General features: G+C 58.6%; 1 protein-coding gene across 10 annotated transcripts in view; it reads right to left on the bottom strand.

The window, feature by feature from the left end:
• CCDC57 (coiled-coil domain containing 57) overlaps positions 1-22,056 on the bottom strand; it is a 101,838-nt gene that overhangs the window by 74,565 nt on the left and 5,217 nt on the right. For 7 of the 10 annotated variants that reach the window (XM_042917196.1, XM_042917188.1, XM_042917191.1 and 4 more), the window contains 7 exons: positions 16,874-17,099; positions 16,211-16,625; positions 13,623-13,731; positions 6,913-7,014; positions 5,391-5,548; positions 5,223-5,297; positions 1,566-1,766 (listed from right to left, as the gene is read on the bottom strand). In XM_042917196.1, the coding sequence (XP_042773130.1) occupies positions 1,566-1,766; positions 5,223-5,297; positions 5,391-5,548; positions 6,913-7,014; positions 13,623-13,731; positions 16,211-16,617 (1,052 nt within the window). In that variant the 5' untranslated portion in view covers positions 16,618-16,625; positions 16,874-17,099. The other 3 variants (XM_042917192.1, XM_042917194.1, XM_042917193.1) reach the window with 3 other exon arrangements.

A 22,056-nucleotide genomic window follows, 5' to 3' on the forward strand; every position in this document is an offset into this window, starting at 1 on the left:
CAGCACTGGGCCACAGCACACTCCCTGGGTCGCACGGAGGAACACAAGGAGGGACGCGCTGCAAGGCGAGTGCAGGCAGAAGGAGGCCGGCCCACGGCCTCCACGCGAGGCAGCGCTGTAGATCCCGACAGCGGCCACGTGAAGGGCCCGGCAGAGCCCTCCCAGCAGGAGGGACAGCGGGAACACATTTGCCCATCACGCTGTCCCTTCTGCTTCTCCAACCACTGCTGCGTGCATTGAACAGATCAAACAACAAGACCACACGCTCCACCCAAGGAAACCTTCCTGGATAAGCTCTGACTTCCCTGTATTCTGTGGTTGTCAGAGCCATCGTCCTCCAAAATGGAAATGTAACTCGGCAGAGCCAGAAACATTTCCCAGACAGACAGGAAAAGCCAGTTGCTAAGGAAGGTGAACCCTAGAAGTGACCGATTTAACTGTCTGAACCATCGTCAGTAAACACAGCCTCTTCCTCACTGGCAGCCAGGAGACTGAGTCCAGTTCCAATGGTCCCGTGGGCACACACGCCGGCCTGGACACTGCACAGGCGAACACGGCTGCTTACGTGGCGTGACTTGGCTTAGATGCTGGGGAGAAAAATGGGTTTAAGAAGAAACCAGCTGATGGAGAAATTAGAATCTTTGTGCAAAGCAGCGCATCCGCTGTGGAAAACAGGGCGGTGGTTCCTCCAAAAGTTAAATGCAGAATCACCATGTAGCGACTGACCTTCTGGTGTATCCCCAAAACAATTCTAAGAAGAGACCTGAATAGGTATTTGCACACCCACGATCACAGCAGCACTATTCCCAATAGCTAACACGTGGAAATGAGCCAAATGTCCATTGACAGATGACCGGAAAAAGAAACTATGATCCCATCCACACAACGGAATATTACTCAGCCATGAAAAAGAAGGGAATCTTTGGGGCTCCTGGGTGGCTCAGTTGGTTGAGTGTCTGACTCTTGATTTTGGCTCAGGTCATGGTCCCAGGCTCATGGGATCCAGCTAAGCGTGGAGCCTGCTTAAGATTCTCTCTCCCTCTGCCCCTCTCCCCTGCTCACGCTGTCTTGAAAGTAAATAAAAAAAAAAAAAAAAAAAAAAAAAAAAAAGGGAGGGACTCCTATCACAGGCTACATGAACGGACCTTGAAGACATCTCGGCAAGTGGAACAATCCAGTCACAAAAAGGCAGGTATTACAGGATCCCACTCACATGGGGGACCTGCAGGAGTCAAGTTCACAGGGACAGAGAGGAGATGGTGGGCCCCAGGGCAGGGGGAGGGGGGAGCTGGGGTTTAGCGGGGACAGCGTCCACTTTCCGAGACAGAGTCTGGAGACGGACGGCGGTGGAGGCTGCACACAAGAACGCGCGTGTGCTCCGTGCCCGCGAACTGTGGCTTCAAGTGGTTAGGACGGAAAATTTTACGTTGTGTGTATTTTTCCACAATGACTGCGTACATAGCAACGACACCATTTCAAACAAAGAAAAGGACGAGAAACGGTGGAAGACAACAACCAGAGAGCCCCAGGAACGCGCCCAGGCCCGCCCGCCCGCCCACGCTCACTTGTCCATGGCGGCGTCCTTCTCCTTCAAGGCCTCGGCCTGCCTCCGCTCCGCCCCGCGCAGCTGCAGCTCGAGGCTGTCGCCGTGGGCCTGCAACTCCAGCGCCCTGGCCTCCAGCGCCTGCAGCTGCTCCACGTGGGCACCCTTCATAGCCACCAGCACCGCGTCCTTCTCCCGGGCCAGGTGGTCCAGCGCCTCGTGCCTGAAACACAAGCAGGTGCCCCGGCAGCCGGCGTGGGCCCCGCTCCGGTCCCCAGGCACCTCGCCCGCGGTTGCCTCGCTCCTGCTCGTACCCTGGACCTGGGGCTGTCGTGCTCATGTCCTCAGCCAAGGAAGCTCCAGCCCCCCAGCCGCGTGGACACTCGCCGGGTGGACGCTGGCTGAGAGGCCCCTGGCCCGACTCTGGAGCTCAGCACCCCCGGAAGAAAAGCCCCGGAAGCCGGGGCTCCGGCAAAGCAGCATAACTAGCACCCTCACCGGTTTTCCTAGCAGCCCCTGAAGGTGGGACGTGGCCGTCACTGTCCATCGGTCCAGGACCCGGATGCCTTCCCTGTGACTGGGGACCGGGGGACGGCGGCCGCTTCTGTCTCTGCTGGGAGACGCCAAACTTACCAGAATCCCATCACCAGAACAGACGCCCGTCTTGACCCCACACCAAATTGGCAGGTGTCGTGTGCACATCTGACTGGCAACGCTCAGCCCTTTCTATGCTTTTCTTCCACTTGGTTTCAGTGAAAAGTTGAAAGCCCCAAAAATATAATTCTAGTGGTTTCTTTTAGATTCCACCAGCATCTCCCAGTGAAATGGTGAAGCCTCTCTGTCAGGTCACATTATGTACTTTTCGTTCTAACTACAATCAAGCCTCATCTTACCCACCCTGCAACCTGGTCAGGATTTTCTACCTTCTATCGGCAAAGACACGAACGCACGCTGGCTGCCGTGCCTGTCACTTTCTGGCAGCACATGCCCTTCTCTGCGTCAAACCAGGAAAGTCCGATCGTGACGGCTGGTGAAATGAGTAGTCATTTCCAACTGCACCGCCTGGCCCCATCCTTCCGTCGCCGTGGCCCCATCTGCCGCCTGTGACGCCGCATCATCCCACGGCAGGTTCCGAGGCGAAGCATCCGCGTGTGCCGATAACGCGCTTTAAAATGTGCCAAGTACACTAGCGCGAATTTGCCTTCGTCTGGACCGCTTTAGGACGTGACATCTTACGAGGTGTGTCCTAGAATTCTCGGTGTTTCAGTGACACTCCTCCAAACACAGACAAATTCACTTGCTTGGACTGAAAAATGAAGAGATGCGGTCTCGCAGAGCCACCTGACCCGCTAATGGTTTCACAGCGAAGGTGGGTTTTGCCGTTTAGGTGGTCTGGTGAACGTTCTCCCTAAATCTGCAAGCTTGAGGTCTTAGAGAGAAATGGTAAAGCTTGCGACAAAATAAAAACCATCTTACTGTGTAAACATCGTGTTGGCAAACGTGCTCGAGTCACAAGGTCCCAGCTTCCCAGACACAAAGTGTCGCTGAGTGGAAAGACACCTGGTCTATGCAACGGTCACAGAGTAAGTCTTAAAAAAGCCTCTTATCTAAGCTTCTGGAAACAGAGAACGTGGACGGTCCTGCTCACCGTACGCACACACGTGGCCAGCCACAGACGTGGAGGCGCTGCCCCGTGAGCAGCAGACACAGGACACGACACCATTCCGGACGAGAAGCCAGCAGGTGGATCCAGGCACGTAACCGGAAGGCGCTCAGAGCCCAGGAGATGCGGCAGAGAACCCACCTAGCTGCCCTCTGGCCGTGAGTGTGACGAGGTGGCCAGCCCCACCCAGTTTGCTTGCAAACTGAAGTGGGGACGTCTTGCCTCATGAGAGGGGCGTTCCTAAGGAGACTTTACAGTTTACTTAGTAATTACTGAATTTTATGGTATGTTGTTTTGCAAAGTACGTACTACTATCGTAAGACCTGCACTTAGAACCCTCTCAGAACACCTAAAGCCTGGTGACCCCGGTCAATGTCGTTTTTAGTTTACGTAAATCTACATATTGTTGTTAGAGGTGACGGAGTTCAAATTTCTGAAGTGCAAAAAAATTCATTATATTCAGACAAAGGTCCTGAGGAAGTCAGGTAAAAATGGGAGTTCGGGCAGGAGAAAAAGTTATACGTAAGGCTGGTTCACGTACTTTTAAATCAATGGTAGGGATTGTTTCAATACGTTTTAAATAGTAACCAAACAGTTTTACTTCTTTTTTTTTTTTCAAGAGATTTTATCTTAAAGTCATCTCTTCCCCCAGCGTGGGGCTCGAACTCACAACCCTGAGACCAAGAGCTGCACACTCCACCGAGGGAGCCAGCCAGGGGCTCCTGAACACTTTTACCTCTTGATGCCAACAGTTCTGATATGCTGAAAATTAGGGGCGCCTGGGGGGCTCAGCCAGTTAAGTGTCTGGCTTCGGCTCAGGTCACGATCTCACGGTTTGTGGGTTCCGGTCCCGCCATTGGCCTCTGTGCTGACAGCTCGGAGCCTGGAGCCTGCCTCGGATTCTGTGTCTCCCCCTCTCTGCCCCTCCCCTGCTCGCACTCTGTCTCTCTCTCTCAGAGATAAGTTTTTTTAATTATGTTTATTTTTTAAATTATTTCAGTTTATGATTCAAAAGACTCTGAAAGCGCCAAATTCTTCCACGGCCGCCCAAGCCAAAGGCCAGTGGCCCCAGCGCGCCAAGCAAGAGGTCCTAGCACTACCGGCCTACGGGTTCAAGCAAGGCCACGGTCTGCAGTGCCTGTGGCACCCACACGCCACCAGCAGGAGCGCACCAGCGAGGCCCACCCTCTCGGTCGTGTGCGCAGGGCCCGGGCCGAGGTGGATACAGGTCGATGGTGTCTGGAAGGCAGCTCCCAGCTCAGGGGGCTCTAACTCCGGGTGAAAACGGGCAGCACACGGGCTGTAAAGCTTTTCTCCTCTGCGAGCACGTGCTGCACAAACACCACAGCCACACGAATGCCCCCGGGTCGCCCTTGCTCCACAGCCCCCCGAGTTCTTGCTCCCGACTAGCTTCCCCATCGCCACACGCGTGCGTCACATGCAGTCTCGTGCTGCTTCTCCGGAAAAGGGAACGGGAGGCAGTCCCGCAGCAGCTGGACGGCCGGACCCACGCTGCCCCCTCGGGCTCGCCCGGGCTGCTCCCGAGGGCACGGGCTCGCCCAGAAGCCTTGTGCCTTCTCTGCGCCCTCCTCGTCCTGCTGGCCTCACACGCCTCAGCCTGGGCGGGCCACCGAGCGCTTCGTTAGGGTCGCTGCCCCAGGGGGCTCGCCGCCTACCCACTGGGCCACCCCGACGCCCGGCAGGCAGCGGGGGGCGCACGGCCCACACCGAGGTAAGCGATCAGCGTTTCGGCAGGAAGAGGGGGCTCCTGAGAAGCCAGAGGGCGCGGGGCCGCAAGGAAAACGAGAGGCGCCCTTATCGCTACAGTGACGTTTGTTGCTGCGATCTAAAATTAACAAACTGGTCAACACGACTTTTAAGTTTAAAAGTTTTCAAACGCCAAAAAGCCTGAGCACCACTGAGAAAATCCCGAGCAGTGAGTTCAAAGGCCAGACGGCCCAGGTTGACGGCAGCCTCCGCCTGGACCCAACCCCGCGCGCCAGGGCGGACACTCACTTCCTCCTGAACGCCTCCTCCTCCTTCTTCCTGGCCCGCTGCTCCGAGTGAAGTTGGCCTTCTAAGTCCTTGATCCTGAGGCGGAGGAAACGTTAGCGGGAAAAGCGGGGCCCCCGCCCCCCCCCCCCACCGCGGGCCCGGCCCCAGGAGGCAGGCGCGGCTCCGCACCGTGCGTCCTTGGCCGCCGCCAGGTCCCTGAGCTCTTGCCCGCCGCGCTGCAGCTGGTCCCGCAGCTCCGAGTTCGCGGCCTCGGCGCTCCGCAGCGACTCCGCGGCCCGTGCTGCAGCTTCCTTCAGGGCCGCGAGCTCCTTGTCCAACAGTTTAACCTTCGAGGGAGAGAGAATCCAAAATGAGGCCGAAACTGGAACAACCTGAGGAAAGAGAAGAAACCTCACGATCCAAGAGGCGACAAAACCGCGAGGCCGTGCTCACGCGTGAGGAGCGCGCAGCGAACGGGCGGGGCAGCGCGGCCACCTGGGCGGGCCCGCGGCCCACTGGCGCCGGCACAATGCTACGGTCGCACCTGGCTTCCTGCCTCATCGGTGAATACTAAACACTCGAATCCAGCACTCAGGTGGAGAGTGGAAGACCGCGCTCCCCACACGCTCCATCTTAGAAGAACCTTGCGGGGCCTCGGTCTCCTCAGCCGTAAGCTGCGGGTGACGTAACGGCTGCAGCGCCCCGATCAGCTGGTGTGTGTCAGCCGCGGCCTGTGTAACAGCCCCGCAGGGCAGACGGGGGAGGGGCGGGCCTGCAACGTGCGTGTCCCCGGCCCCACCACCCCTGCCGCCCTCCGCTGACGGCAGCGCCCACCCCACCGCGGAGCCCAGGGTGCGGCCCTGCGTGTGCTGCCTGCTGTCTGGCCCGGGACTCCTAGAAGTCACCAGGCGGCCTCGTGAGGGTCCCTGTGGGGCCTTCTGGGGGTGGGGCTGCGGTACCCATGCAGAGGTGCCCCTTGGAGGGGGGGGGGGGGCGCGGCTGGCACTAAGGGAAGAGCTAGGGTCCCGGCCAGACGGTGAGGTTGGGCTGGGCCCTGCCCGGCCTAGACACAGCCACGCAGAGCTGCCAGAGTTCTCGGGGCCCCTGGCTGACTGGGTGCTGCCCCCTGGACCGCGGCACCGTGGGAAGGCTGGCGGCCTGGGAAGACCCTCACTGGGCACTACGGCAGGGGTCTCTCACAGGCACCTGCTGAACGCCCACGCGGTGTAACCCACACGGGTGGCGGCCTCGGGCCAGGTGCCAGCCCTGCTTCCCGCTCCCCCACGCCACCTCCCACTCCCTCAGGGCCGGTCCCTGCGTCCGTGCCAAAGGCCGGGCGTGCACGCTAGTGTGCCCCAGCAGCACCTGGCTGGTGTGTTAAAGAACCCACGTTCAGGAAGGGCGGCCAGCACCCCGGCCGGGGGCAAGAGCCGCACACGGACCCCAACCACTGGCCTGGCCTCCTCCGCCCGAAAAGGATGCGCACCACCACCCCCACCGGCCCAGCCGAGCTCGTGGAGCACACAGGTGGATGGCGGGGGGTCTGGCGGGGATCGGGGGGACAGCCTACCCGGGTGGGAGCCCACTTCCCCAGGCAGGGGCAACCGGAGCAGTGGCGCCAGCCCTCCTGTGGCATCACCCCCGCCGCCCGGCCCAGAGGCGGCCTCCCTGCTCCCGAGCGGGAACTGTCACGGCCCGAGGGCCGCCGCACCTTGAGCTCGTGTGTCAGGACCTCGTTGCTCATGCGGTCAGCCTGCAGGCGGAACTCGTGCTCCCTCTTCTGCGTCTCGGACTCCAGCTCCCGCAGCAGCTCCTGAATCAGGAAGGGACTGCGGTGAGAAGAGGCGGCGGTACCCAAGCAGAAATCACGGCCACGGCCAGGCGCCAGGCAGGCGGGCCCGAAGCCGGCAGGACGCAGAGATCCTCCCCGGTGGCAGGGGCGCCACGCCAGCATCGGAGACACGGCCTGTCACGCTCGTCTAAAGCACCTCAGCGGGCCCGTGGTGTCAGGTTGCCTCGACGGACGTGAGCACCCGCTGAGCCACTGGGCCTGTCCTGGGGGCACACAGACAAAGACCCGCCGGGGGCTTGGCACGGGGACCCCGGTCCGCTCATCCTGCCCCTGCACGGGCGCAGCGCTGCCGACAGCTTTCCGGGTGGTTCCCGCTGCGTTTCCACGTAGCACACCCACGCCACCGTGAGCCCGCCCGCGTCCTGTGCTCTCTGCTGGCTCCTCGCCAGGATGGGCAGTAGAGAGGCCCATCCCACACGTCCTGACGTGGCAACCACGGTCCTAAGGAGGCCGCCTCCTGTCCCCCAAGCTCCCCCCACAGGCTGAACCTAAAACATCGCTGCGGCATCATGAGGATCATGAGGCCAGAACACTCACTGTGCACCACCAGTGAGCTGTGAGCCTGGTTCAGATGGGCAGCCCGCTGTTTCTCCGGGACTTCCGGCTACCGTGCCCTTCCCTTCCCCTCATGCCACTCTGTTCCCTCCCACCCCTTAGTGCCGTCCACTCGGGCAGCGTGACGGACTCTCGTTCTCCAGGCTCAACGCTCTGCCCGGGCTGCTCTTCACGGGCCCCTGTGTGCTCGCCAGGGCTCCCGAGCCCCTTCCTCTGGGGTGCGCTCCTGCGGGGAAGACCCTCCACCCCTCCGCCCCTCCGCCCCTCCGCCCCTCCGCCCCTCCGGGGGGCTGAAAGCCCAGCCCCAGCCTGGACCAGGCCCACCGGCTCCAGCGGAGCCCTCGAGGAGCAGGAGGCTGCCAGCTCAGGGCCCCATCCTCCTGGAGGCCTTCTCCAGCCCCAATCTCTTGGTTCCCACCGTTCTGAACTTGGAAGGGAATGGAGGCGGCTGCAGGTGGAGCCCTCGGCCACAGGCCGGGCCCGCAAAGCTGCTCCCCGGAGACTCCCCGGAGACTCCCCGGAGCCTGGCATCTGCAGGAGTCTCCCCGCCCCTGCGTGGGCAGACCCATCTGCCGTCCTCAGCCGCAGCTGGGAAGCGGGACAGGCTGTGTCCAGTGTCCCCTCTGTGGGTTTCCAGATGCCTCTGAAACACCTCCCACTTGCTGCTCGGGCCCCTGCAGGCCTTTTGTTCTCAAGTCCCTGTCCTGAGAAGCGACCGGGCCATCTCAATAGTCTCCCCTTCCTGGTTTCCACTGTACGTTTCTGGAATGTGACCACTGAATTGGACATCCTGATTTACCCTCCACGTCTCTTAGATCTTCTCCCAGATTTTGTCTTTTTTGGTCTATATTCTGAGTTAATTTCTTTAAATATACTTTTAATTGTCAGAATTCTTTCTTGATCTGTGATTGGCCCTTCCTCCCAGCATCTTGTTCTTGGGTTCAGATGCAAAACACATCTCTGGTGGCACTAATCACGGGAAGCCCCCACAACGCACCCTGAGACCCTGAAAACTACGACACATCAGGAGGAGTGGCTGACCCTGTCCTCACCCCACTCTGGACCGGCTGAAGGGCAGGGGGAGGGAGTCACAGAATCACTGGTTGGTCAATGGACATCGAGGCCGGCAAGGACAACCAGATGCGTGCGTGGGCACGTCCAGCCTGGGCCGGATGCCTCCTGCTGACCGCCCAGGAGCCTCACATCTGAAGTGGGCACACGGTGGCGGGCTACAGGACCAGTGACTCAGCAATCATCTCTGTTCTCTTCAGGGTCATTTTCCCTGTTCTTCTCAGCTCCTTTTCCATGCGGCTGGCAATTCTCAAACGTCCCAGCTGTCAGCACAGAGCCCACTTCGGATCCTCTGTCCAACCCACCCCTGCCTCCCCTCTGCGCACGCTCTCTCGCTTTCAAAAATAAATACATATTAAAAAAAAAAAAAAAGAAATATAAGCAGCTCACTAGAATGTCATCAAAATTATATCACCTGCTGTTCATAAGACACTGTTAAGGAAAGGAAAACACCAGGCCCAGAATGGGAGAAAATTGTAATATATGTACCTAAGAACTTGATTCCAGAATATATAAAGAACTCTAACAAATCAATCACATGATGGCAAATAATCCACCTTTTAAAAAGGGCAAAAAGGTGAACAGACGCTTCACACACAAAAATATATTAACGGCCAACGAACACACGGAAAGATGCATAAACATCGACCGAGGACAAGAAAATGAAACCCACAAGACACCACGACTCGCCCCTAAAATGGCTGAAATGGGAAAAAAAAGCTGAAAATACTCTGTGCCGACAAGGACGCAGAGCGGCGAAAACTCTAATCTGCTGGCGCTGGGAGGAACATAAAATGGTACAAACGTCTTGGAAAACAGGTCGGTGATTTCTCCCAAAGTCAAATACTCCCCTAGCACACAAGCCAGAAACTCTACTCCCAAGTTATTTACCCAAATAAATGCAGGCCTGCCAAGCACGGCCACAGCAACTTTATTCTTAATGGCCTCAGAGTGGAAATGACACAAATGTCTGAAACGTCCACGCGCGGGTGAGGAGCCGGCCGGTACAGTCACACGTCCCCGCGACGGCAGGAAGCAGACCCACGCTCGCTGGGGCCAGAGTGGTGCTCACTGACCACGAGGGCGCACGCTGGGACCGCAGGTGACGGGGGCTTCTGTCTCGGCCCTTGCACGGGTGCACGTACCGTATGTAAATCGCTGGGCCGACCGGGGCACTGTCGCCGGATGGGGGTCCCACCTGTCCGCCCCACACCGCAGGCACCAGGGTCCACGCCCGCGGCCTGCCTTCTCCCCGGATGGGCACTTCCACGTCGTCGCGGAGAAGTGTGCCGAGCTCCTACCCGCTGGCTGCTCCGCCTGCACACGTGGGGGTGGCTGCCCGTACACAGACCCCCGGCTGACGCCAGGCCAGCCCCCACCACACGTGGGGCCTGAGCTCCCCGCGCCACGTTCCCAACAGCCCCTCCCCGCGGGCTGCTGCTTCTCCAGCCGAGGCCCCTCCGCTCCCTCCACTGCACGGTTCTCTCCGTCTTTCGTCTCTTACTGTCCATTCCCAACGGTCTCAGGGGAAGAGACAGCCCCGCAGGGTCCACCTGCCCGTGGACCAGAGGCGTGGACGTGCTCGGTCCCCGGGAGAACATGGATGCTGAAGCCACACTGAGGAGAAGCAGACTGGGCTGATGCAGAAAACCGCAGTTCATCTTGGTCTCTCCTGCCCTGAAACCTCACGGTGACCTGGCCCAGCCCTGTGGTCAGAGCAGAGGTGACGTCGGGCCCGTGAAGCCCATCCCCGCGGAGAAGCGCGCAGACAACACAGCACAGCAAGCAGGACCCCAAGTGACCCTGCTCTTGAAGAGACCTGGACAGACTCGGCTACGCAAAGGAGGCTCTGGGAGGAGGCTGAAGCCGGCCTGACAGTGTGGCCACACCTGCCACCTCCCTGGTCCGCCGTCTCCCGGGGAGGCGGGCGGGGGCCACACACCTGCCCAGCGACGTGCCCACGCTGGATCCCTGGATCTCGGAAGGTCAGCGGGAGCCTCAGAGACACTCAGAGAAGTACAATGGAAAGCATGCTTCACTCTTTTTATCCTTTGAAAAGCAAAACGATGTATGAGAAGTCACGTGAGTAACACTCACCGGGACCAGAATACAAAAATCATTTGGGATTCTTTCCTCCTAACATATTACAAGACCACGAAGCGTTTGGTCTCCGCTCAAAGTTCTGCGGGCTGTGGGGGGCTGGGTCACGCGGCGGAGCTCTGGCCCGGGTGACAAGGACCCTTCGCCCAGCCCCCAGAACGGTGCACACCTACTCTCACCCCTCCTCTTGCTCCAGAGCGCCCACTCTCCTGCTGGTTCCCTGACAGGCCCCTCACCTCCCATCCTCCCCCTGAAGGCTCTGCCCAGGCTCCCTGGTCTACACCTGCCCTTTGGCAATGCCCCAGGCTCCCAGCTCGTACCTCGTGGCCTCCCCATGCTGACCTCCGGAGTGCAAAGTCCCCTCTTACCCAACACACTGGCCTGGACATCCAGGAGCCACCTCCCACGCAGCCTGACATCATTGGCGTTCTACCCAGGGCTGCTGCCTGTGAGCCCTACACGGCCACCAGCACCTCAGCCCCCCTCGACCTTGAAGGCCTGCCCCAGGCCCCCAGGTGCGCCCTCCACACACCTTGCCACTGGCAGACTTCTGCTAACAAGCCCTCTTCCTGACCGCCCTCCTTAAAAAGGCCAGCCCCACCAGCCTGCCTCACTGTGTCATGCAGGTGACACCCTTGGGACATTCCACCAGAGACTACACCCTTCAGGTGTCCATCTCGCCCCATGGAGGGCCAGCTCGCCCACACCCTAACTCTGGGCCCGGGAGGACGCCTAGCACACGGTTCGTGTTAAAAAAATATTTGTTGGGGCGCCTGGGTGGCTCAGTAGGTTAAGCATCTGACTTCGGCTCAGGTCATGATCTCACAGTTCATGGGTTCGAGCCTCACACCGGGCTCTGTGCTGACAGCTCAGAGCCTGGAGTCTACTTCGGATTCTGCCCCTCTCTCTCTCTCTCTCTCTCTCTCTCTCAAAAATAAAAAACATTTAAAAAATTAAAAACAATTTTTTTTTTTGCTAAATGAACGAATAAATCAATCATTCCATTTCTACTCCAGTGGCTTCTAATCCTGTGATGCTAACCAACACAGGGGGAAAAAAGAAAAAAAGCTTCCCTTCAGCCCACTGCCTACAACTCGCGGGTACAGTAAGAGTCAAACAGACCAACTCAGTTCCCTTTATCTTGTATTTCATTTTTCAGGAGAAAAACCATTATCACCGTTGAATCAATTCTACCTTCTGACAAGTCAATAATGGACACAGATCCTTAGAAACAAGAGACAGGAAACCCTGAAGCCAATGAGCACGTAAGAGCCTGGGTCAACCAGAGTTGGGGTCAAGCAAAGGCATCCCGCTCCCCGCGAACCCGCATGGGCTCAGACTGTTCCAGAACCACGTTAGACAAATGCTACCACATTCCCAGCAGCCACCTTGGGTGCAACACCAGAGCTGGGGAGTTTAAACATCGTTTTCCTCCTTCCAGAAGTAGGGCCGGTAGGAAAACCAGCGTTCCCCATGGCTGTGAGGGGCCCTCCTGACTGACGGGGGAGCTGGAGCCAGAGCCTGCCTGGGTCACAGCAGAGGCCCGGCCCAGCCGACCACCATTCCCCAGGGTCATCGCTGCCTCCAGGGGCCGCTGAGTGCCTGCCTGCCAACTGGGACGGCCCACCACTGCCCAGGGCCCTTTGGAAATTCCTCTGGACGTGACCCTGGTGCTGACTCAGGAAACCTCCTCACCTCCCGGTGAAGTCACGACTGCTCTTTCCTTCATCCCGCTGCTCGGGCCCCAGTTTCGTGCCCTAACAACTTGAGCCGTTTCCAAAATCAAATCCATCCATAATGGACAAAGTTCTTTAGTTCCAGAAAACTCTAAAAGAAATCCTCTGCAGGAGATTTCAAAAGCTCTTTCTCCTTAGTTCAGAATGACGTATATATCTCATTTTGGTGGGTCTCTGGAATTTCCCTGTCCGTGTGGATTCCCCGTACGCATGCCTGTTACACTTGGTTTTCTCCTCTTAACCCGTCTCATGTCAATCTGACTCTTACTTTAAGTAGAGGACCCTTGAGGGGACAGGAGTTCTGGCTCCCCGACAAGAGCAATCCCAGGGCAGGAGAACAGTGGTAAGAGCTCACACCCCGGAGACATCCTGAACTCATATGACATCCGTGCCGTGTATGAAGAGGATCCCGGGCAGGCTGGTCACTGATTCTGGGCTCAGTCCCCCACCTGTAAAATTCTGGTCAAAACCGTGTCCCTGCCGTGAGGAGCACAAGGACCTTCGTGGATGCACTTTCCATGAACACTGCTGTGGCTCTCAGGACAGCAGCTCAGCACGTGCTCCGTGGAGACCAGGGGGCCTGTCACCCCAGCACCTGCACCCACGCGGCTCCACGAGTGAGAACGGGCCCCTCCGGCCAAACCCCAACGCGGCTGAGTCCGTCAGACGTGCAGGCTGGGTTTCAGTGTCACGGAGGGGAAACCGTGGCGACAGGCTCAAGCGCCACCTGCCAGCCGGCACAACTCTGGCGAAACTTAGGATTGGCCACCTATGGTTTTCCCCAAAAGAAATACAGTTACCGCGCTGTGAGTCCCCAGCTCTCTTCTACAGTAAGTAACTCAAATTTTAACTCTTCGATACTTTTTTCTAAAATAAATAAGGGCGACAACGTGTATCCTTTTGTGAGGACAGAGACACCCAGGGAGTCACTACAGACGAAGGTTCAGACGCCCGCCACATCCCCCAGCCCACCCCAGAATGGAAATCTGCCCCAGTAGTTCAACGTAGACCCCATGGATACCACACAGTCAACAAAAAGGCCGACTTTCCCTCAACAACTCGGTTTCCAGGCGGCAGCCGAGACGGGGCCGCGGTCGAACGTCCTACCTGCCTCTGCAGAGCAAGTTCACCATCCAGCTCCTCGAGCTTCCTCTCCAGCCTCCATTTCAGGTTTTCATACTGCTCCCGCTGCTGGTCGATCTCGCCGTTCTTCTCACTATGCAAACATTGCGGCGTTAACAGAAGTCTTGCTGAAGAGTCCACGGGACCCGCGTGCTACACACCGCACGGGCCACCGCTGGCACAGAGAGCCTGGGATGGAGTCCAGAGTCGCACGGCACAATTCCCGAAGTGTCCAGTCACAAGCAAAAGGCACCACGAACCAGGAAGAGAAAAGGCAGTCACAGGTGCTGACACCAACATGACACAGATGTTCAAATTCTCTAAGAAGGACTTTAGAGCAGCCATTAATTATTTAAGGCGCTCCAACAAGCAGTTTAGTGCAGCCTGAGAAAAACTCACAAAGAATCAAACAGAAACTGAGGACGAAGAGGTACCGTAACCGAACAGAAGGTTCGCCGGGCGGCTTAACGGCCGAGTGAATGTGACAACATGACAGAGAAAAGAGTCCATGAACTTGAAACCAGAACAACAGAGATCACCCCGTCAAATAACACAGAGAAACAGACTGGAAAACATGAGCAGAGCCCAGGGAGCTGAGGGACAGCCACAAAAGCTGAGTGTTGGTGCCACTGAGTCCCAGAATGGAGGGAAAAGAGGAGAGCTGAAATGTACTGGAAGAAGTCATGGATGATGTCTCAAATTTGTCAAAAAAAAAAAAAAAGAGAGAGACAGAGAAAAGAAAGACAGAAAGAAAAAAAGAATGGGCAAATAAATGACCCGAGGAGACACTTTAAAATGTAGAGCACTCGGGGCGCCTGGCTGGTATGCGGTCAGTTAAGTGACCGACTCCTGATTTTGGACCAGGTCGTGATCTCACGTTTCTTGGGACCGAGCCCCACACTGGGCTCTGCGCTGACAGCGGGGAGCCTGCTTGGGATTCTCTGTCTCTCCCTCTTTCTCTGCCCCTCCCATGTGTCTCTCTCAGAAAATAAATAAATAAACATTAAAAAAATAATAAAATGTACGGCACTCCAAGAAGGATGCTTGAAAATCAGCGTGTCCACGGAGGGCAAGCTGGCCCACGTGTCACAACGTCAAAAGCACCTGCCACTCATGCTACAGGTACATCACGGTGTAATTTTTAACGATGAAGTTGGAGAACGGCCAGAATGCCAACATCCATCCTGCAGGTGCAGGTTATGGGGCCCCTCCCCGGCTCCGGGGGACGCTGACCTTGGCCGAACTCCGCATCTCTGTTCCCTGGCCCCCCAGTGAGGTGGCGTGGGCTGTGAACATCACGCACCACGCCGCCTGAACAAATGGCGGGCCTCCTCACACGCTGCGTCGGAGCTGGGAGAATCAGCAGAGGGCCACGAACACCTCGGGCTTCCGGGCTTCCAGGCTTCCCTCTCGGGACCCTGGAAACCGTGCCCGTGTGTTGTTACAGGAGGCTGTTGTTACAGAGCCTGCGGGCCAGTCTCCTCCCCTCACGCCCAACCTGCCACGGAGCCCGGAACGAACAGGCCCAGAATCCACTAAGAGGGCCAGGGAGCCATCTGAAAAGATGTGGCAGAGCTCAGCGCATGACACGAAGAACAGCTTCCCGGATAGACGGGAATCCACCACGGGCAGGTTGTGGGCAGCGTGTGCGGGACACGACTTTGTGGGCGTAAAAGCGAGCTCTCCTGGAGGGAACACAACGGACACCTCCGGCAGCTTTTCCTTCTCACCGGACCATCTTCACCTCACGGTACAAGTCATGGTCATGACAAGAATTTCCTTACTGTTGTGATTTTTTAACAAGTGCTTTAAGCACGTACGTAACAACGTGAGAAACTATTCAGGGGCCGCCTGGGGGGCTCGGTGGGTTAAGCTCCGACTTTGGCTCAGGTCACGATCTCGCGGTTCGTGAGTTCCAGCCCCACGTTGGGCTTTGTGCTGACAGCCCAGAGCCTGGAGCCTGCTTCGGATTCTTCGGATTCTGTCTCCCTCTCTCCTTCTGCCCCTCCCCTACTCGCACACTCGTGTGTATTCTCTCTCTCAAGATAAATAAACTTAAAAAAACAAACCGCTATTTAGGACCCCATTCAGTGACAAGAGAACCTGCAGGATGCGGCCCACCGCTCTGTGCACACACAACACACTCTCGCGTGTACACACACACATGCACGCACACGCGCACACCAGGGAGGTGGACCCCAAGTGTTAACATGACATCACGAACGTACACGCTGAAATCAGGGGAAGGACACCAGATTTTTAAATGAGGCCGGTCGTATCTGCCTTCCCGCTGGGGAGCCGGGGAGCAGCCGTGACGAGCGTGTGACAGTGAGCGGCCTCCCGGGGGGCCCAGCCAACGGGACCCTCTGAGCCGAGCTGGGTTCCTGGTCAGCCTGTCTCAAGTGAGCTCACGGAGTTTGGGGATTGAAACGTATTTTGCATCATTAACAGCCACGAACTCGAACAGCTTTTATTGAAACGATACAGATTTGTCATCCGTGGAGAAAACGGCCAGCGTTTCAAGCAGTGTCCCGCTCGCCCCCCCACCGCGCCGCGGGGCGGGGCCGCCTCACCTGTGCGCGCGCTCCAGCTCCAGCCGGTGCTCCTCCAAGTTCAGCTGGTGCCGCCGCTGCAGGTCGTCCAGCCGCCGGGCCTCGCTGGCCAGCGCCCGCCTCAGCCGGGCCGCCTCCACCCGCAGCTCGCTCACCTCCGCCTGCCGCGCCTCCTCCCGGGCCCGGGCCCGGGCGAACGCGGCGTCGTAGCGCTCCAGCTCGCGGTCCCGCTCGTCCAGCACCTGCAGGTTGTAGACGAAGTCCTCCCGCAGGCGCCGCAGCGCCCCCTGCGCCTCGTGCAGCTGGCTGTGCGCGTCCTGCAGCGCGGCCTCCTGCAGCTGGCAGCGGTGGGCCCGCAGCGCCCTCCACTCCTCCTCCTTGCGAGCCAGCAGCTGGCCCGGGGCCCGCTCCGAGGGCGGCGGCAGCATCGGGGCAGCTGCGGCGGGGGAGGGGGCGCAGAGTCAGGGGCTCTGGCCGTCCTTCCGCCGCGCGCCCCCTCAGATCCCCATCTGTGGCACCGCTGTCGCCGAGCGGGAGGACGCTCGGGGCCAGTGAGCAGCTGTGCGGTCGGTCACACGTACCTTCCGAAGGGCCCTTTCTACCCTATCCTCACCCTGCAGCAGAGGGAGCGGGGCAGGGCGTCTAGGACCACCGAGGAAGGGAAGACGGGGACCGGCCGCTCACCGACGAGAGCCAGGTCCTTTGGACAGGCTCGCGAAGCGCTCTCCCACTTTGCAGATGAGAAAACGAGGCAGCGAGGGAGCTGAGCGAGGACTGGAGCCCAGAAGCTTCCGAGAGCCAGCGGCCCGCCCGTCGCGCACACGGCTCCGCTCGGGGGACGCTCCCCCCGCCGCACTCGAGCAGCTTCCTCTGCTCTCTTATCTCCAATCCGTCGCGGAGTGGCGCTTCTCTGAAACACAATAAAAATAAAGCGCCGGAGGAAAAGAAGATGAAAAAACAAAGGCATATAACACACAAGTCCGAGTCTTTAACATTCAGAGTCCACAGCATAAAGCTCCTTCGTCAAACTGCTCTAAGCGTCTAAGACCTCTCGCTCCTCCGTCTCTGCCAAGGACGGGCCGCGGGGCTGCGTGGGAGGTGTGGGCAAGGGCTGCCCCTCACCAGGTGAGCCCGAGGCCACACAGACCGCTGAGGGCGCATCACCTGGCAGAGAAGGGGTGGATGCCCACGCGTAAAACCACGTGGTGCTCCGGGCCTCGACCTACAGGAACAGGCCGGAGGCCTCACAGCGAGCCCAGAGGGTAGGCAGGCTGGGCCCAAGGGCCACTGTCACCCTGGGGACAGACAGCAGCCCTTCTCTGACAACACCTTTCCAGAAGGGCCGGGAGCATTCCAGGCAGGCATCCAGAAGTGACATTGGAGTACCACTGTCATCCCAAAGAATCTAAAACGGGGGTGCCTGGGTGGCTCAGTCGGACTGGGGGAGAGGGACAGTGGGCGGGACTTCAGAGGCCTGAGGTGACACTCGGAAAGGGGGTCACAGAGGTTACAATGCAGCCACGCCTGAAGCGGTCCCCACGGCATCAACACCGGTCGACCCTGGTCAGCATATAGGCAACACCGACAAACTCAGAAACAGGAGAACTGAAGGGGCTACTTACTGCTTTTTGTTTTCTTTACGGTAACTCTAGAATTCTTAAGCAAGCTACCGCTCTCTGGGCAGCAACGCTAAATCAGCAATGCTACTTTTGGGGGGCACGAAGTTCACTTCACTCCTGAAGTTACTAAGAACAAAAACCACCAACAAAAAATTATCCATGTAACCCAATCTGTTACTATAACATTTTGGTAACAGAATGAAAAAAAAAGCCAATAAATTCACAAGCATTGGTAGCACGCTGCCTGAGGGGCACGTCTGCTGCTACCACCACACGGGTCTCTGGCCCAGTGAGTGGAGTTTGACAGTAATTCTGGCTACAAGTGGGAAGAAAGAAGGAAGGAAGGAAGGAAGGAAGGAAGGAAGGAAGGAAGGAAGGAAGGAAGGAAAGAAACAGTAAAAGAGAAACTGTCAAAACGGTCCTGGCCGGTATTGGAAAATCCCCAAATACTGTCAGGACCCCAGAAATAACGTGCCTTTCACAGGAAATGGGTGCTATGTGCTCAGCCACCCCAGCCAACAGTGGAGACACTCGCCCAGGTTTTGAGCACAGGTCAGCTGAGCTCACAGAACAGTGCTTAGGACACAGAAAGGGAGAGGGGAAAACGTGATAACCATCAAAATCGGGCAACAGAGGCCACGCAACCAGCGCGTCTCAGACGACGGAGGACAAAGTACCAAGAACAGGCTCGAGCACAGGGCCCACAAGTCTGGTAAGGAGAAAGCAAGGCGATTTCCCAGGCGAAGCCAGTATCTTCTCGGCACCGACACCAGACCTGAACGACTCCCTTACGAAGGTCCTCCTACAAGAGCAGTGAGACGTGCAGGACGGCGCTGGCCAGCCCCTCCCACAGAGGGCAGCGGGCGTCGAGGGCTCCGTGGGACACAGGCTCCGCGCCAACCCCTCGGCTCAGAGCACGGACGGCGCAGGCTGGGTCCGGCCCACAGGCCTGCTCTGTGGAGGGGACGCTGTTCTCGGCATCGTGTGACAGGCCCTCGTAGCCCCTAACCCTCAGGGCCCAGTCCCAGCCCAGCCAGTCTTGGGGCGACTCTGCAAGGCAGAGGAGCAGCTGAGTCCGGAGGGCCCGCACAGGGCTGTGGAGACGGCGGGGCCCAGCGATACGCCACGTAGTAAGGAATACGTGTTGGCTTCATTCGCGGTTCCCGGCACACTCCTCCGAAGACCCTCACCACGCCGAGCGCCGGGAGCTACGGGGGCAGCTGCTGTTAGCTTAGTTTTTGTGCCCAGGTCCTGAAACGATCCCAGGTGAAAGGGCATCTTCTGTTTCTCCGCCCCTGGGCTTAGGAGGGGACTCTGGAGCCGGCTGCCGGGGGAGCCAACCTGGGGGCTACGGGGCTGGGACTTTCCCTCCCACCCCCCAACTTCCCCTCCAGCGGGAGGACAGGGGCTGGAGGCCGACCCATCACCCATGGCCCACGGCTCAATCAGTCACGCCTGTGTGACGACCTCCACAGAAACCCTCGGCGAAGGGGTCGGGGAGCACACAGAGGTGCCCTGAGACGGCCTGGAAGGTCTGCCTCCCGGACACTTCACCCGTCGCACCCGTTCCATCTGGCTGTCCCTGAGTCATACCCTTTAGAATATGCTGGGGAGCTACAAAGAACGTTCCTGAGCTCTGTGAGCTGCTCTAGCAAGCTGAACCCGAAGAGGGGTCGTCGAGGGGTCTTCTGACGTAGAGGCGTCCGGGCGGGGTCGGTCTTGCGGGACGGAGCCCTGAACCTAACCTGCGGGGTCCGTGCTAACCCCAGGCAGTCACTCGGAACCAAGTTCAACCGCAGAGGATGCTTGGTGGAGGAAAAGGCCCCGCACGCACGCAGGCCGAGCTCCCGGAGCGGAAGGGAGGCCTGGGAGGCAGGGGCATGATCGCCAGGGGCAGCCGAGGTCTCCGCCCTGCAGGGTCTGGAGCAGGGCGGCGCCCCTCCGCAGCCCCATTCCTGCTGGCCTCCGGGCCTCGCCCAGTAAGCCGGCTTCAGCCTGCCCTCGGCTGCGACACACCCATCCAGCACCTGCCTGCCACCCGAGCGCCACCCCAGGCTCCTGCCCCCCAGTTTCCTTGGCTCCTTCCAAGGCACCCCTCTATCCAGCTGCCCAAGCTGAACACGTGGGATTAGCCTTGACTTCCCGCTTCCTCTCCTCCCCACGCACCTTGGCCACCACGCAGGGCTCTCGCTGCAAGACCCCTGGACTGGCCCCTCTGCTCCACTCGCTCAGGGGTGCCAAAGGGATCCTGTGAGTGGAAGCAAAAAGGCTAACTGCCCAGGGCTTCCCGTTCCACACAGTCCTGTTCTCTCAGGGCTGGGACGCGTCAGGCCCTGGAGCCCAGCACCTGCTGCCATGTGCCGGGTGGGGTCAGACCCCCAGGTGGCTCCACCACAGGGAACGGCCCCCTGTCTGCTGAAGCACCTGGCCTGCCCTGGCCGCCCTGGTCACGGTTTCTCTCAATCCCGAACACCCAAGCACCCCACGCTCCGATCACCAGCCCTCACCCTTCAGATGTGTTAATGGATGTATAAATGAATCACAGAAAAACTATAGACTCACTTTTAAAAGTGTTTCATTCAGTAATAAAGGAAGCTACTGGCTTCAAGTTCAGTCAGTGGCCAAGCACCTTCCCCAAGCAGACAGCTAGGATGTGCAGAGGGCACCTCGGACCGGGTTCTGAGCCCCAAGCCCCAGCACACAGAAGGTGACGACAACGGTTCATTTCATTCAGGAGCCAACCCCTCCGATTATATTTCAGGTGCTACAACTGTGTAACCCGAAAAACTGAGGCTGCTAATATAAAATTCCACCAGACACAGTTCCCTTTCTTAAATTCATCCATTTACTCATTCAAAAAGTATCTGTTTAGCACTCAGTAGGTGCCAGGGACTGTTTTACAGTAGGACAGACAGTAAGGCCACTGCACCGATGGTCTGTCTGTCAGCCTGGGGCAAGATGAGAGCGGCTGAGGACACGGGGCGACTCTGCACAGAGGCCAGGGAAGCCCACGAGGGAAGAGCAGGAAGGGGTTCTGCGTGGCCTCTATGAGGCTTGCACGTCCCGGCCAGGTCACGGTCCCTGTGCTGGCTAGAGGGCTCCCAGGACCACGGGGAAACCGGGGTTACGGCAGGCCGGCCACAAAGCCCAGGGAGAGCCCTGGTGTGGAACTGGCGACCTCCACGGTTAGGGGTTCGTCCACGCTGTCTATCTACTGGCTGCGCAAAACACCCAACACCCAACACACACACACACACACACACACACACACACACACACACACACCCCAACTAGCAGGGGAGCTGTATGAGCGAGGGGCCAGTGTGGGGCCCAGGAGCTCTGGAGTCTTGACAGTCTTGACAACAAAAGCTCTGGCAGTCTTGACAACAAAAACCGACACATAGGCCACCCACATGACTGCACCCACTCACAGGGACAGGATCAGGATTCAAGCAAACACACACCAGTAAACAACGCCCCTGCTACCGTGATGACTCAGACTGTCTCCCCAAGCACCCATGAGTCACCACTATGGTCCTTCACAGATAACACACCACGGTCTGCGAGGTCAACAGGCCTCCCTGCTTCTGGAGACTGCTCCTCAGCGCCCTGTCCTGTGTCACAGGCCCCGCCACCAGGTCTGCCTCTTAAATGCACTGGTTGCACAGCCACCCACAGGAGTTACTCTTGTGAGACAGCCAGCTGACCACATGATACCACGCCCGTGGCTCTGGCCACCTGCAAGGTAAAGTTCAACTTGTTCGGCATAGTAAACGAAGAATGAGGGGACAGGGCCTGGCCCTTGCTGCCCACCGCAGCTCCCTCCCTAGAGAGACCAGCTTCTACCGTGCATGCCAGATTCTATGGCACTCAGGACCCACAAGCAACCTGACCGGTCCGGGTGCCCCTTTCCTCCTTACCCCATCACAGGACAGCCTGCGCCCTGCCGCCCTGTGAAACCCTAACCCTAATAGCCCCGAGGCTGACATTAATGGGCTTTAAACATCACAGCTTCAGAGTGTGGACGCAATCTGCCCGTCAGCCAGCAGATGTCCCCGACAAGCACCCAGTTTTCAGGGGGAACCACATGTAACTTCTGGGGAAACGGCAGAAAGAAATCTCCACAGAAGGGAGAGGCCCACAGTTAAGGTGGCTTTGCTTGCGGCATCCACGGTGTTCTAGGAGGGCCTGTGGGGTCAGCCGGGGGTGGCGCAGGGACGCGCCAGGTCACGTCATCGCTTCGATCTT

This window comes from Panthera leo, chromosome E1 (assembly GCF_018350215.1).
Source record: "Panthera leo isolate Ple1 chromosome E1, P.leo_Ple1_pat1.1, whole genome shotgun sequence".
Classification (NCBI taxonomy): Eukaryota; Metazoa; Chordata; class Mammalia; order Carnivora; family Felidae; genus Panthera; species Panthera leo.